The sequence below is a fragment of the Bufo gargarizans genome, chromosome 6 (genome assembly GCF_014858855.1).
Source record: "Bufo gargarizans isolate SCDJY-AF-19 chromosome 6, ASM1485885v1, whole genome shotgun sequence".
NCBI classification, from domain to species: Eukaryota; Metazoa; Chordata; class Amphibia; order Anura; family Bufonidae; genus Bufo; species Bufo gargarizans.
The window spans coordinates 267206854-267223400 of record NC_058085.1 but is presented as its reverse complement, the minus strand read 5'-3'; the positions used below and the strand labels follow the sequence as shown (position 1 = coordinate 267223400).

Sequence of the window (16547 nt, the reverse complement as noted above, 5' to 3'; positions counted from 1 at the left end):
TGAGCGTTTTTTACATTTTGCGGAACGGAAGGTCTGGCCTTCAATAGACCAGTCCCATCCTTGTCTGTGATACTGACAAGAATAGGACATGTTCTATTTTTTTTTTTGCGGGGCCGCGGAACGAAAGTACAGATGCGGGCAGCACACAGAGTCCTGTCCGCATCTTTTACGACCCCATTGAAGTGAATAGGTCCGCATCCAAGTCACACACGTGTCCCCTATAACCCATATCACTCCCATCTGCATTGTTGTCCCCATAAAACTGGCAACCAAAAAGGTCTCTAACAGGTGCGGACACAGGGCCCTCATACCAGTGACTGAGCCATCCACTGTACCCCCATAATACATAACTTCAGTGCCTGGCTGTGTGCGACATTTCCCTTGGCTCATGGGTGTGCAGAAGGTGCTCTCAGACATTCTCTTCTGCTGGGCAAAAATGTGTTTTTAATATACAACTCTTTGTAAGCATCTATTATATTATATTCTATGGCAGTATACACAAAGTGCCTGTAGCGTAATCTAACATAATGTGATATGTGACTGTTACATTGTATCTGTCATCCTATAATAATTCTTCCTGTCTAAAGATAAATCCAGTCTAGTTACCACAGAAACGTTCCTGCTTTCTACACATTTACCACTGGAAGATATATATTTCCTTGTATTTGATCTCAAACACAATGCTTTGTGTGTAACTGGATAACGTGCCCCTCTGACCTGTACTGCTGGGAACAATGGGGGAAATCACCCAACTTTCCACTGTCCCTGAATGACATATAGGCCAGTTTCATTGCAATGCAGATTTAGTTTATAGGCCATTCAGGGTTTGTGGAAAGCTGGGTGGGCAGTAGAATGGCTGCACAGGTGTTTTTCTGTGCAGACCCCTCAGTTTTTTTCCACTGGCTCTATGGTTACACATTAACCTGCAGTGCTGCTGGTTATCTAAACATATCTGCTTCAATTCTGCAACTTTATGATGCTGGAGATAACACATATATTACTTTTAACACAAACTGCTGATAGAGAAAGTGTCCAAGTGTCACTTCAGTGTTACGTCAGGTCAGCCGAGCTCATGGAGCAATACGTATCAAGATTGGGTGCACATGTGGTAATAGCGGGGTGGCATGGAGTCTTTATTCTTCTCAAAGAGACAGTGCTAAATAAAAATCCTAATCATTATTTATACAAAAAAAAAGTGTTTCTTGGTAATAAACAATATGTCCCACAGGGGACATATGTTACACAGCGCATTGTCCCCTGAAAGGACATTTATGAGGATAGATGGGTCAGTGCAGGGTCTGACAGAAAACGATCTTACACAGTATACAAATGCACAAGCAATCATCTCTTCTAGTGTTACTTGGACTGTGAAGGGACAGGATAGAATAAAATGGTTGGGTAGAATACTAAGGTCTGTTTGGTGAAAGCAGTTTCAGGGAGTGAGGGTCCTAGCACTTCTGCGCTACAAAACCAGCCACCTACAAGAAACAAATATTTGTTTTGTTCAAAAACGCAAGTTTCTAGCACATATTATTGCCAGCACAGCACCCCAATAGCATTCTGCTGCTGAGCAATTTCACATTTTTATTTCAGTGCATTATATCTGTCTGGTGTTATTAATTGCGTTGCATTATAGCACAAGAATTTTACAGCAATAACATCATTGTTATACAAGTGCACTTAGACGCAATTTACACCGTAGACAGAAACTTTACCGCCTGTCATGAATTGTTATACATTGATGTTGTGGGCAGAAGATTCATCGCATTACGTTCGCTACGTGTGTTTTTAGTATAGAAATTCTCTGTTGTGATTTAGCATCGTGACACACAAATAACATAGTATACAAATCATACACCGGCCTTCCTGCATCATTATATTGGTGTTATTGGGGGGGTATACAATTAGACAGCACTTCAAAACTGAAGGTGAGATAATCAGTGATTTTTATTCAGCCGGACATAATGGTGTGTAATAAATTCAGGCAACGTTTCGGGCTATATGTATATCATCAGGCCTGGTGTGTAGGCACAATCATGTGGACACCAGCGCCGGCATCCACATGATTGGGCCTATACACCAGGCCTGATGAAGGGCTACACATAGCCCGAAACGTTACCTGAATTTATTACACAACATTATGTCCGGCTGAATAAAAATCGCCAATTATCTCACCTTCAGTTTTGGAGTGCTGTCTAATTGTACACCTGTTCCTGAGGTGGAGCTGGGAACGAATCTAGGCGAGCACCCAGAGAAAGCCAGCTAACAGATGTGTGCTGTGATCATTTGAATTGCACTAGGTGTTATTGGGGTGGAGGGGGGAGAAATAATCGCATTACAGGTTTAAGATGTGAGTTTTGCAGTAGAGAAATTACTTTTGAAACTGCGTTTTTAAATGCAAATAACAAAGTAAACAAATCGTACCAGTGCCAATGCTGCATTATTACCAAAGTAAATAATCAATAGCAGTGTATTTACTGCGTACGTAGAAGGGGAAGGACATTCGTGCAATTTTTCTGTGTACCAAACCTATGACTCTTCATTCAGGAAAATCATGAGTCTACATCAGGTGTCTTAATAAAATGTCTGGAAAACAGAAGGGTTCAAAACGAAAGACCAAGGCCTTGTCCTCCCAGAGCCAGAATGTGGGTGGTAGTAGCAGCAGCAGCAGCCATCCTGGCAGTAGAAGTAGTAGGCCGCAGTTCTCCCTGAAGAAAGAGGATCAGATTGTGGATTTGATGACTAACTCCTCTCAGTCACAGCAGAATGACCTCACTTCTGAGTCTGACACCATGCCTTGGAACCAGGGGTCACAACTTTCCTCCTGCTCCTGCTCCTTCTCCTTGCAGCTCCAGAGAAGCCTTTCAGTGCCATCCTCTCTGTTTTCACTGCCCCCTGCTTGTAGGGTGCTTTCTTTTTTCCAAGAAGGCAACAAAACCCCACCATGCCTTATGGCAGATAGTCAAGAGAGTTTCCCTATTGACGACTTGCGTTAGAACAGGCAGTGTTTGGACTGCCCTGAGGAGGAGGTTCAGGAAGAGGTGGGGGACCCCATGCATAGCTGTGTTGTTGGTGGTAAAAGTGGCACCTGCAGCAATGGTATTGGCTGTGGGGGCAGTGGCAGTCTGGGCAAAAAAGGGGAAAAGGGAATTGGGAGAGGAGCCAAGGTGCCCACCATATACCACAGTCTGATAAAAGTGGCAGGGAGGGTGAGGACCTGGGAAGCGAATCGGGGTGCTGAGGAGGAGGTAACATCTGATGAGGAGAGGGAGGCAGCAGCAATAAGGAGCAAATGTGACTTACAGTCAGAACCTCCCAAAGAACTACCAGGGCCAGATCTGCTTTGGGAACTGCTGATACCCCTGATACTGTGGGTGCAGCAGGCCCAAAACATGCCAGAGCTAAACCAAGCTCATTTGGCACTAGGACTGTGTGAGTTTCTCCCGTCTGTCAGTTTTTCTCCACACTGTCGGTAGACAAAAGCATTATTCTGTGAAATATTTGCAAGAGTAAAAAAGCTTTGGCCAATCAAACACAAACACCACAGCTCTACTGAACAATATGAAGCTGCATCACCCGATCCAGTGGGAAACAGAGATGGTCACCAGCTAGTGCTAGTTTCCTCCTTTTCCTGGTCTCCTTTGCGACAGCCAGGCTGCATGCACATGCAATATGGTGTCCTTGTCATCATCGTCATCAGTTACTGGTTCTCCTGCTCAGACTCCTCCTCCACTGTTCTGTTGTCAGCCATTGATAACAAAATGCGTGGCCAGGAAAATACTTCCCACACCTAGCAATCCAATCTTATGTAAGCTTAATACCCACCTGGCCAAGTTGCTGGTTGTGCAGTCGCTGCCATACCATTTAGAAGAATCTGCTGCCTTCAGGGAGCTGATGCCGTGCGCTCAGCCTCGCTGGAAGATACCTGGCCAGCATTATTTCTCCTACAAAGCCATCCCTGCCTTATACTCTGACATGGCGGAGAACCTGGGCCGCTCCTTGAAATGGTCACTGTGTGGCAAGGTACACACAATGGTGGACACTTGGAGCCGTTATGGGCTCGGACAGTACACGACCCATTGGGTCAATGCTTATTATCACCCCAGCAACAAGGCTGTCTTTTTAACACCTCCACTTTGTGTCAGCCTGGCTCCCACACCAGGCATTTATTCGCCTTCTCCTCCATGGACATCCTCCCGTCCCCAACAGCATCAGGGCAGAGCATCGCTCCCGCTCCACCTCCCTCCTATCACATATGTCAGTCAAGCATTGCCATGCAGGGCCGTCTTTACCAAGGGGCAAAAGGGGCAGCTGCCCCGGGCCCAGTTGCTCCTGGGGGGCCCAAGGCAGCTGCCTCTTGAGCCCTGCTAGCCACTGCCACAGGTGTCAGGCTGTCAGCTACACAGAGGGTGCTGCCATGCCATGCCTGCCAGCACTGAGGCCAGGCATCATACTGTTAGAGCTGTGAATGTGATCTAGGACCTTAGATGACATCTTCACCATGTGACCAGTAACCTCGCAATATTACTGGTCACATGGCTATGTGGTCATCACAGGTCCTAACAGGAGTGTTGCAGGAGATGTTTGGAGCTTTTTTTGTGAAGATTACACTGTATACTATGGGGGGCCTGTATACTGTAGGGGGCTGTATACTGTGGGGGGCCTGTATACTGTGTGGGGCTGTATACTGTGGGGGCCTGTATACTGTGTGGGGGGCCTGAATACTGTAGGGGGCCTGTATACTGTGGGGTGGGGCTGTATAGTGTGGGGGGCCTATATAGTGTGGGGGGCTGTATACTGTGGGGGCCTGTATACTATGGGGCCTGTATACTGTGGGGGGCTGTATACTGTGGGGGGCCTGTATACTGTGTGGGGGGCCTGTATACTGTGGGGGGCTGCATACTGTGGGGGGGCTGTATAGTGTGGGGGGGCCTGTATAGTGTGGGGGGCTGTATACTGTATACTGTGGGTGCTGTATATTGTGGAGTGCTATACTGCTGTACTGTATACTGTGGGGGCTGTATAGTGTGGAGTTCTATACTGCTGTACTGTATAGTGTGGGGGGGCTGTATAGTGTGAGGTGCTGTATCGTGTATAGTTTGGGGTGCTGTATACGGTGAGGTGCTATACTACTCTGTTGTATACTGTGGGGTGCTGTATACTGTGGGCTGCTATACTGCTCTACTATATACTGTGGGGTACTGTGTAGTGTGGGGTGCTATACTGCATACTGTGGGGTGCTGGGGTGCACTGTAACACTAGGGTGAGCCGAGCCCTGGTCTCCTTCCTGCAGAGCGGTGCCCACTTCCAGCCTGAGCCCAGAGCACTGATCCTGAGCCACTGGAGTCTTCAGAACTAGAAGTATTTACAGTCATTCACTGTACTCTACCAGATGTGTGGATTTTTTGTGTGTGTGTGTTGTGGTGGAGGGCGTGATTGCCTGCTAAGGTGTGGGAAGGCGGGATCCAGGGGGCCCAAGTAAATTTTTGCCCAGGGTCCAATCAATATTAAAGACTGCCCTGTTGCCATGCCATGTTAGAGTTGATCAGCTTAGGTGAGAGTAGCCACACAGATGATCACTTGCTAAAGTGCATCAAGCAGCAAACATCACAACTGGTTGTTTCCCTGCCAACTCCAACTGTGCAAAGTGGTCAGCGACAAAGGCCACAACATAGTGGCCACGATGAGCTTGGGGGAAATAACACATGCTCCCAACATGGCGCACGTTATTAATATAGTCAAGCAACACATTTAAAAAAAATAAGTACACTGGCTTGCAGAAGGTCCTGGCAATGTCCATGAGTCTGTCCTCACACTTCAGCCTTACTTATGTGGCAAGGAACTATTTTCTGGACTTGCAGCGACAGAACAGTCTGCCATTACAGTGCTTAATCTGTGATGTTCCAACTTGCTGCAATTCCACTTTGCACATACTAGGGCATCTGTACGAGCAGCATAAAACTGTAAATGATTTTGTAATGCACCAAATGTTTCAAGATCAGGCAGTGGCAGCTCATTTGAGATGCCTGTCGCGTGCTGAAGCTCTTTGAAGAGGCCACAAAATGTGTCAGTAGGGACAACTGCCATACGAACAACGTCACCCCCCTCTTATTTATCTTAGAACAGACATTTATGCAGCAAGGGACAAGGATGAAGAACAGATAACACATCTCGCTTGTCTGCCCTGTAGCTTTTGGGGACCCACAAGGAGAAACTCCCATGGAGAAGTCAGTGGTGGAGGATGATGATGATGGTGACACCAGCCATGACACCCAATTGTGGAGGTGGTGAAGAAAAGAACTGGTTCCTTGGGCACGCTGGCCAGAATGACGAGCTGTATCCTTGCTTTCTTACGCACTGACAGACGTATCATTCCCCTGATGATTACTGGATAGCAATGCTTTTAGACCTTCGCTATCAAAGCAAAATCAGGGAAATCCAAAAGGGAGACCAAATTACTTTATTACCAGGAAACACTGTATATGCAGCTTGCCACAGTTTTCGGCAAGCAGACGCCTGCTGTCAATCTCCTCAATATCATGGAACAGTTTTTTTTCATGTGCTGTGCCAGACTAAGGCAAATCAGCAAACCGAGACCTACCAACTCAACACCCAGGTTCAGTCCTACCTACACTCTGGCCTGTCTCCACCGCATACCCTGTTTCCCTGAACCCATGGACTTCAAGGTAGGCAGACTAGAACAGTGGCCCAAACTGGCCCAGTATATTCTCTGTCTTCTTTTTTGCTCAGCCTAGAGTGTCATCTCAGAGAGGGTTTTCAGCATGGTAGGGGGCATGGTGACACCTCCACGCTCCGCCAAAGTCCAAAACATAACTTTTGTCAAAATGAACCAGGCATGGATACAGGTGGATTTTCACACTCCTCCAGCTGACGCCAATGAATAGATCTAGCCTTCCTGACCATTCTGCCTGCCATCATGTACTGCCACCACTATGCATCCGTTACTACCCATAAACAGCCAATCCACCCCCTTGTATGTTCCATGCCACTATGACCTTACTCTTTCCACACTGTACTCCTGCTGCTCTTAATTAAAAGGGAGAATTTTTATAGGGTTTGTTCAAAACAAGCCACTTTTTCTTCTGACACTTGTGTGTGCACTTCTGCCCATGTTAAAGGCATCATTTTTGGAGGCTTGGTCCCAACAAGCCACTCTTTCTTCTGACAAATAACACTTGTGCATTTAATATGAGCAGGTATTCTGCCTCTGTGAAGGCATAATTTTTGGATGCTTGGTCCCCAACATGCCACAGTTTTTTTCCTATAACACTGTATGTTGAAACACTATCTGCCTCCGATAAGGGACAATTTTTGGAAGCTTTGGAATATGAAAAAGCAGAACACGTGACAGCGCAGTGTGTTTTTAAATATGCTGCTCATTAACGTTATCAAACATGCGTTTATTCATAGTTATTTATGTCACAGACACTCAGACATGATTTGTTATTGCTGTCATTTCATTCAAGAGCTAAGGGAATGTGGAGAGAAAAAGCAAAAATTCATTTATCCAGAAATTCATTTATCCAGAAAATGATGACCTACCCTCAGGATGGTGAGCGATGCAGGCTCCCGACAGCTTTCCAAGGACAGGGCCGTACATCGTATAGTGATGGTGCTTGGTATTGCAGCTCAGCACTATTGATTTGAATGGGGCTGAGCTGCCACTAGGCCATGTGACCGATGTTCATTGATGTCACTGGTCTAGGAAGAGGTTGCAGTGCTCAAGGCCTCTAACAGCTGATTGGTAGGGGTCCTGGGTGTCTGTCAAACCTGAAAAAGAACCGAATCTGAAAAGTTTCGCTCATCTCTACTTCAAATCTTTATTTAAAAGATGAAAAAAAGGAAACAAATGTACTAAAATGTATGCAAATCCATCAAACGTATACATTAAAAAAAAATGGAAAGCTTGCATCTTTGTGTATTTATTTTTTTTTTTTTTTATAAGGGGCTGTTCACATTACATTTTTGTCTTACGTTTAACATACAAGTTGGGGGGGCGGAGGATGCAAAAGCATAGTACACTACTTTCCATCCTGTAGAGTCCAGCTCAAAAAAACTGTTGTTTCAATGGAACCCTATGGTGACGGATTCTACTCCATTTATCGTATACGTTTCGTGTATATGTTAAACACGAACATGATTTAAACATACCCTTATGTATACGTTAAATGTACAGCAAAAATACAATCTGGACAGCCCCTTAGCTAGAAAGATATAAAGAACTGTTTGAATTCTGGGAAAGCTGGGTGTCAGCCTCTGAGGAATAGTAATGAGATCTGATCTTGACCCCATGATTGCACCACTCTCATCTATACCATCTTCGATACCACCCAGCTTTCCCTGGTCATCCCAGACTCCTGTTCTGTTTCGTCTCCCTCACTGACCCCCGCCAACTATTAATAGACCTTTATATTTCCGCTTGTTTTTCTCAAATTTCAGGCAGGTTTATGACCTCACCACCTCCTCTCCCGCTCTCTACATTTCCTCCTTCCTTCCCTCCTCCTGCATCATATCTTCCACATTCGCTCACTGACAACCAATAGGTTCCCTTAGGAGGGGAGCAAAAAAACACATGCGGTCTGATAGCACAGGGTGCCCGATATGGTAGTGGGGCAAACATGCTTCATCGAGAACTGTTTGCATTCCCATTAATAATGGAGTACCAGTTGCAAATGTTGCACTGAGGGACCCTATACACATGGAGACCCTCTGCCCCAGTAAGTGGAAGATGCAATCAGGAATAGGACACTGTTGATTCCACAATGATGTAATAAAGCTATGTAGAAGTAGCAGAGCCAAGTTTGTCCTTTGGCATAGTCCTCCATCATATGATATCTAGAGTTTTACCTAGGACTGCAGGTTAACCTTATTATTACAACTTGGCAGCAAAGAGTTAAAAGCACAATATAATCAGATCACCAGAGATGCCCAAATTGTATTAGGGCATAGCGGAACCATAAAGAAGGGTGTCTGCTGCTAAGAATCCCTCTGTTAGCCAGCAGATCCTTTATGACCAGGACCGCTCTGCTACATCTGTTTTGTTACACAGATAAATACTTATATAAACATGCACTTTAATCATTTACATTCTGATTGTTTCTGATCACAGCATTTGTGTACCGATAGTGCCAGTGGAGCTGCAACAGGGCACCCATATTTCTGGGGACCCCTATGCAACAATCCAATACAAGCAAAGTGGGCAGTGTGGACATACAAAATAAAAGGCGACTCCAAAACCTTGACCCAGCTCCAAATGCAGCAGTTTGGTATCTTTTACATAGGACTGCAGGTAACCTACCATCTTCATGGTTTTCTTGCAACATCCGTGCATACAGAACACAAAATGGTTTCTGGCCACAGACATATCCCCAGGATGCCACTGCCTGGACTGAAGGGGTTAAGACACAGCATGGCACAGACAGTTACGCAAGGCTGACAATCCAGTTCCAATACTCCATATATAGAAGAGCTGCTGTGACAGGAATGAAAGGAAAGGGGGTGACATGGAGACAGAACATAAATTTATAGACATTCCAGCGCCTGTGTTCCCCATCGCCCCCCTGATCAGTAACATACAGCTGTCCCCAGGCTCACAAATAAAGCCACAATTACAGCATGTGAGACGCTCATCCAGTGCTGCATGCCTGGCACATAACTAGCATGACAGTCACTGCCTAGGGGGAAGTGCTCCACCTGGTGACAGAGTGGACATAATACAGCACTGTAACAAAGTCCATTGTATGTCATATTGAGAAAGATCGGACAACAAAAACATCTGTTGTCACTATCCATTTGCACTAAACAGGGGACTCTAAAAGGAACTTTACATAAATCAATATTACAAACTATAGTCTATAGAAACTGTTATATATTGGATATATCTATAGGTCTTACTCCCCACTTATGAAACACTTTTCATCTCCTCTTGAATTTATTATTTAATCTCAATTCACTGCTAAACCTATTCTATGCAAAGACATGGTGGATTAATAGCTCACTGAGGGATCAGGCCATATAATCCTGATAGAAGTCTTTGGAGAGAGCGGAAGATTTGCTTCTGGAGGGACACAGATGCTTCCGCAGCAACTAGAAAGTGTTTTACTGTCTCACCTCAGTGCTGGATTTACAGCTACACTGCTCATTACTGCTGTATTATATCCTCCATGCTGTAGGGCATACTACAGAGAGATAGACGAACAGGATCTCCTGTTTTCTTCATGTCCTATGTGTGGGAGACATTACGACAGCTAGTCTCACTGGCTTTGGGAAAACAGAGATCCTGCAGAGGGGGGTGCAGGTTACAAGTCGTGTAACGGCCCGATATAGTATTATTCCTCATTAACACATACCTGACTGCTTATTCTGAAAGGTCACCTAAGGGCTGTTTCACACGAGCAGATGCCGTGCGTGGCATCAGCTCCGTGAAAGAGTGCCAAGACCCGATGCAGACTGCAGAGGCACGGAGCATTAACATGACTGATAATGCTCCATGCCTCTCTGTGATCTCTTTACTACGAAATCACAGTTGTCACTGTGATTTCGTAGTAAAGAGGTCACAGAGAGGCACAGAGCATTATCACTCATGTTAATGCTCCGTGCCTCTGCAGTCTGCATCGGGTCTTGGCACTCTTTCACGGAGCGGATGCCACGCACGGCATCCGCTCGTGTGAAACAGCCCTAATGCACAAAGTATGCCTTAACCCCTTAAGTACCAGGCCAATTTTTGGTTTTGCATTTGTTTTATCATCCCCACATTTCAATAGCCATAACTTTTAATTTTCCGTTCATATAAACATACGAGGGCTTATTTTTTGCAGGATAAAGTTTTATTTTTTAAGGACGCCATTTAATTTAATCACAGAAATTTAGTGGCAAATATGGGGGAACTGCTCAAACACAAAACACTGTAGCGTGTTTCTCATTGGGGGAGCAGTCCCACCACATGTGGACCGCAGCGAATGACCATCCCCAGCAAAAAATGCGTACAATGGAGGATGCCGGCGCGGTCCACATGCACCACAAAGGCATCCTACACAAAACGGAGCATTGTGCGGATGTAAATATAATTATATAAAATCACAGAAAAAAATGCACCAAACAGATATGCCACTGACTATACTAGCTAGTCATACAAGCAGTGCTGCCTTGGACTCTTTTTTTATATAGTCATACAAGCAGATATTAAAAGCCGAGTCTCAGCTTTTAATATCTGCTTTTATGACTAGCTAGTATAGTCAGTGGCATATCTGTTTGGTGCATTTTTTTTCTGTGATTTATATAATTATATTTACATCCGCACAATGCTCAGTTTTGTGTAGGATGCCTTTGTGGTGCATGAGGACCGCGCCGGCATCCTCCATTGTACGCATTTTTTGCTGGGGATGGTCGTTCGCTGCAGTGGGACTGCTCCCCCAATGAGAAACACGCTACAGTGTTTGGGGTTTGAGCAGTTCCCCCATATTTGCCACTATATTTCTGAGATTTTGTTTTATATGTATTGAATGTGCCTTTACCTGACATTTAAGCATTCTTTTGCACCTGGTGACCTCCATCACACGGTCTGATATGGGTGTGGCTTAGTCTTGCTTTATTCACATTGCATTAGTTGTCCTGCTATGCGGTTGTGTGGAAGCTTGGCTGTGAGCTGGATTTCATCACCTTCAGACCGTGTTCACACCATAGTTGGTGTAGTGGTAGGACCCTTGCCATGCTGAGAGACCATGACGTGGTGCATGATGGGCTCAGATATGTTCCTGACAGGAATATATTGGCAAAAGTCTCAGCTTTTAATATCTTCTTGTATGACTAGCTAGTATAGTCAGTGGCATATCTGTTTGGTGCATTTTTTTCTGTGATTTATACACCATTTAATTTACCATGTCTGTTATTGAAATGGGAAAAACATTCTTTGTGGGGTTAAATTGAAAAGATAAATACATAAATCCCAACAAGGTTTTTGGGGTTTTGATATCAGAGCATTAACTGTGCGCTAAATAGGACATGACGTTATTATTCAGTGTCTCAAAACGAATATAGCGATCCCAAACTTGTATAGGATTTTTTTTTTGTTTTACTACTTCAAAAAAAATAATAAAAAAAATCTCAATTTTCTGACAGCCATATTTTTTTTGAATATTTCTGTCTACAGAGGTGTATGAAGGCTTTCACCTCACAGGAATTTTTATTTTAAATATTTTAATAATTCAGACATTTTTGGACGCGGCGATACCAGATATGTTTATTTTTTAATATGGAAAGTAGGGGACGACAAACTTTTTTTTTTTTTTTTTACTTTTTATTTAATAACTTAGTCCCCTTAGGGGGCTAAAAGCCGGAATCTTTTGATCCCTTGTCCTATTCAAGATCTATTAGGGCGATTAGGATTTTCACAAGCTCCCTGTCCACACAGCAACAGAGAGCTTACAATGGTAGGTCTGGAAGGTTTCACAAGCGTCCAGGATGCGATGGTAACTGATCAAAGCCTCACGATTTCACTGCGGGGGCTCCGATCGGAAGGCAGGGGGAACCGCATTCCTTTGGTTTACCTCATGTGCTTTGATCAGTGTTGATCATGGTACCTCAGAGGTTAAATGACAGGGTTCTGTCACGGGATCGCAGTTCCCAGTCATTGCGGCCGGGTGTCTGCTGTATGATACAGCCGCTACCCGTCGTGTATGGAGCAGGCTCACTACAGCAGACGCTCTATACATTATCTCAACCACTGTGACATACGGGTACGTCATGGGGGTTGAAGGGGTTAAATTCCATGCAAAAAAAATCATACCATCAGTATGGAGAAATTTACTGCATTTATTTATCATACAACTTCCGGCCAGATACTTTGACTGCAGTACCCCCCATTACTGCATCCACTGAACTTCTATACAGGAGGGTACATTTTAGGTTGAGTGGCTCTTTATTGTGCATTCTTACCTGGAAGCAAAGTTTACCACCATCTTCTAAAAACTCAAACCTTAATACAATAATCACACAAAAAATAAGTTACATAAAAAGATCTGTATTTAATGATCACCACTTTACACATTATAATCACATTATGCAGAATGCCTATGTGAGGGGAGGATCCTTAAAGGGGTTGTCCAATGTTGATTTTAATTTATTTTACTTAAATCTACCCTGATCCCTGTGAAATATACTTACCTGCTCTCCATTGCTCTGACCTGGCTCTGTCGGTCCTGACCTGTATTCACAGCACTTCTGCTGCCCACATGCACAGTGGCAGCCAATGACTGGCCTCAGCGGTGATGTGTCCTCAAGACTGTTTTGTCACATGCCGCTTGGAGCAACGTCACCACTGAGGCCAGTGACTGGCTGCAGAGCAGCAGGTGACCCCGTCCACACAGGGAGTTTAACCACAGAGCTGGAATCGAGCAGCGGGGAGCAGGTAAACATACTTCCCTTTACAGGTACAGTAGGATGGAATTAAAAGAAAGTCAACATTGGACAACACCTTTAAGCCATATAGACAGTACTTTCAAATTTTAGACAGCAAATGGGTAGCATAAAGGCTGAGTGCAGCAACTTTACATCACATGGCCCATCTAAACTAGCCTAAAGAAGTGGGTGATCACTGCTGACCACAAGTGGTTATTAAAAGTATAACACTGAGGACACAAGATCTTTAACAAAAAGAAGTTCTGGGTTGATGCCATACATTACCCACCTTTGTACACATAACTGATTCCAATAATTCCGAATTTTCATAGAAAATCCAAAAATTCATTGCAAGACTTATCAGTGTCCTCTACTCACAATGGCTGGAAATATGGATTGGTATTACACTCTACCAACAGCGATAAAAAACAAAAAACACCGTAATACAAAACATAATATACTGGGGGCAGAGTTATGTACAGCTAATTGACGGTGGCTTAGAATGTATTCTTTATTTTTGATGCCACTAAAGTGAGAATTTCTCCCAGTTTATGCTGCCAGTTCTTGATGTCCTTGGATACGGCACACCACAGCTCCCCGTGCCGTGGCTCAGCATTCTCACATCGCTTCCTGATCTCCTCCTGTTGCTCCTAATGTGGAGAGAAAAAAATGAAAAAAAAAAATCTAATTCTAGAAATTCTGAAATGTCACTGCACTTTCTTTTAAGCTGTTTGTGAAGCCAGTGTTTCCATTTACAAGAACAGGGTTCAGACAGTTCTGTGTGCTAGTCTCTCTATTGCCAAAATGGGATCACATCATTAACCAAGTACAAAGTACAGGGCCACGGTACATGTCTGCCCATGGAGTGGAAAAATTATAATATCTGAAAGGACAGCTAGATCACATACACTATCTACAGCTATCTAAGAGGTGGTCTCTGTTCTCCAAATGGCATTTATCATGTAGAGAAAGTTAATACAAGGCACTTACTAATGTATTGCGATTGTCCATATTGCTTCCTTTGCTGGCTTGATTCATTTTCCATCACGTTATACACTGCTCGTTTCCAGGGGTTACTACCACTCTGCACATACATGCCCATGTGAACTCTCATGGTTCCGGCCACCAGAGGGGCCAGCGTTTTTTCCTATAGTGTGCAAGCATGACCACCACTGGATTACATGGTGGTGGTAACCCCTGAAAAAGAGCCGTGTATAATGTGGGCACAGCAGAGACAAGTACACTTGGCTGGTTGTATTTAACCCACACATTTCTCCACCTCCTCATTCTCACGGTTGCCCTTTTCATCATGTAGGATATATACTTCCACTGCTCTGATGTTTTGTCAAGATATACGAGTTTGTTGAATATTAATACAGAATTTTCAGGACAGCCATTTGGATGGGAAGACTTTAGGGTATATTCACACGTGGCAGATTTGTTGCAGAGTTTTCTGCGACTGCCCTATGCATCAGAACAAATCCTGCATAAATCCATGTCCTTATCTACAAGACAATCCCACTGAGATGAATGGAACGGAGTTTAAATTACAGGAAGTCTAACTTTACACCTATTATTGGGTGACTTACTTTGCATAAAAAATGAGTGCAATGGTTTTGCCCATTTGCTTTATACATAGGTCTAAAACCTGATGCAACATTATGGGGGAGATTTATCAAAACTGATATAAATGAAAACTGGCTTAGTTGCCCATGACAACCAATCACATTCCACATTTAATTGTTTTTTTTTAACTCCTTTGAAAAATGAAAGGTAGAATCTGATTGGCTGATATCAGCAACTAGGCCAGTTTTCCTTTATACCAGTTTTGATAACTCTCCCAAATTTGGAATATTTTATGGCAAGGTCTATGCGCAATCATACTAGTACATTTGCTCCACTGTCTGCCATCAGTCAGATCAGTTATGGGTGGCATATCAGACATAAGCATATGAGAAGGGGCTACCCACGGGAAGATACCACTGAGAAACAGTACGTCGTCTGAAGAAAGCACTCACCTCTGTACCATGCTGAAGCTCAAATTTGTAGAAAGTTGCCCAGGCATCACCCAGATCAGAATCAATCTTCACAGTGCGGTGGAACCAGTCCCGGGCCTTAGAAATTTTCCGTTCACTCCAGAACAGTCTGTAAGTAAGAAGTGAAAATGAATACGGGTATAAAAAAAAGCAGCATTTAGAATCCCCAGCACGTTCACCAGAAAAGAAAACAATCAAGGCTTTCCTCAGTCTTAGCAGAGGGTAGCTGCAAAAAGTGCCCATCGAAATGGAAGACTATGGTCAACCATGTAGTACAGTCACTTTCATTTAAATGGCTGCCAAACAATCAAACACTGCACCAGCAGATTCCACCACAAATAAAAACTGCTGCAACGACGGATACTGATCATTTACTTAAAGGGTTTGTCCGGGTTCTGAGCTGAACCCGGACATACCCATAATTTCACCCAGGCAGCACCCCTGATGTTAGCATCGAAGCATTACATATCCGATGCTCTCCTTTGCAAGGGCTCTTATTTACAATAACACATTGCCGGGCAGAAGTTTCCACCCATCAGTGCCAGTGACGATTACCGGGCACACTGCTGGGCGGAAGCCTCCGCCTGGCAGCCCTATGGAGAGCCTGGTACGTCACCGGAACTCCAGAAAATGCATTTGCCCTGCGCGCAAAGGAGAGCATCGGAGCATGAACTGCTCCGATGCTCAAGTCAGGGGGGGCTGCCTGGGTGAAAATGGGGACATGTCAGGGTTCAGCTCTGTACCCGGACAACCCCTTTAACCCTGAGATTCTGCGATCTATAAAGATGGTTGCATCTTGGTAGTTATATAAATAGAGAGCTACTGGACCTCTGTTACCCCGTTGGGTGACCTAAGAAAATCGATTGCCATGGAAGCCCATCAGCTCTCTGCAATCAGGGCCTAAAGAAGACTTCTGTAAGTTTTACATTTACAGGCTTAAAGGGAACCTGTCACCTGATTTTGTGTATAGAGCTGAGGACATGGGCTGCTAGATCGCCGCTAGCACATCCGCAATACCCAGTCCCCATAGCTCTGTGTGCTGTTATTGTGTCAAAAAAACTAAGATTTTATAGATATGTAAATTAACCTTAGATG

The 16547-nt window shown here is 44.3% G+C and overlaps 2 protein-coding genes across 2 annotated transcripts in view; one reads left to right on the top strand and one right to left on the bottom strand.

The window, feature by feature from the left end:
- SAMD10 (sterile alpha motif domain containing 10) overlaps positions 1 to 16547 on the top strand; it is a 223044-nt gene that overhangs the window by 45289 nt on the left and 161208 nt on the right. The window lies entirely within an intron of this gene.
- Positions 13020 to 16547, bottom strand: part of PRPF6 (pre-mRNA processing factor 6) — a 43737-nt gene continuing 40209 nt past the window's right edge. The window contains exons 20-21 of the mRNA XM_044296615.1: positions 15435 to 15561; positions 13020 to 14066 (exon numbers count right to left, since the gene is read on the bottom strand). Of these exons, the coding sequence (XP_044152550.1) occupies positions 13914 to 14066; positions 15435 to 15561 (280 nt within the window). The 3' untranslated portion in view covers positions 13020 to 13913. The remainder of the gene's footprint in view (positions 14067 to 15434; positions 15562 to 16547) is intronic.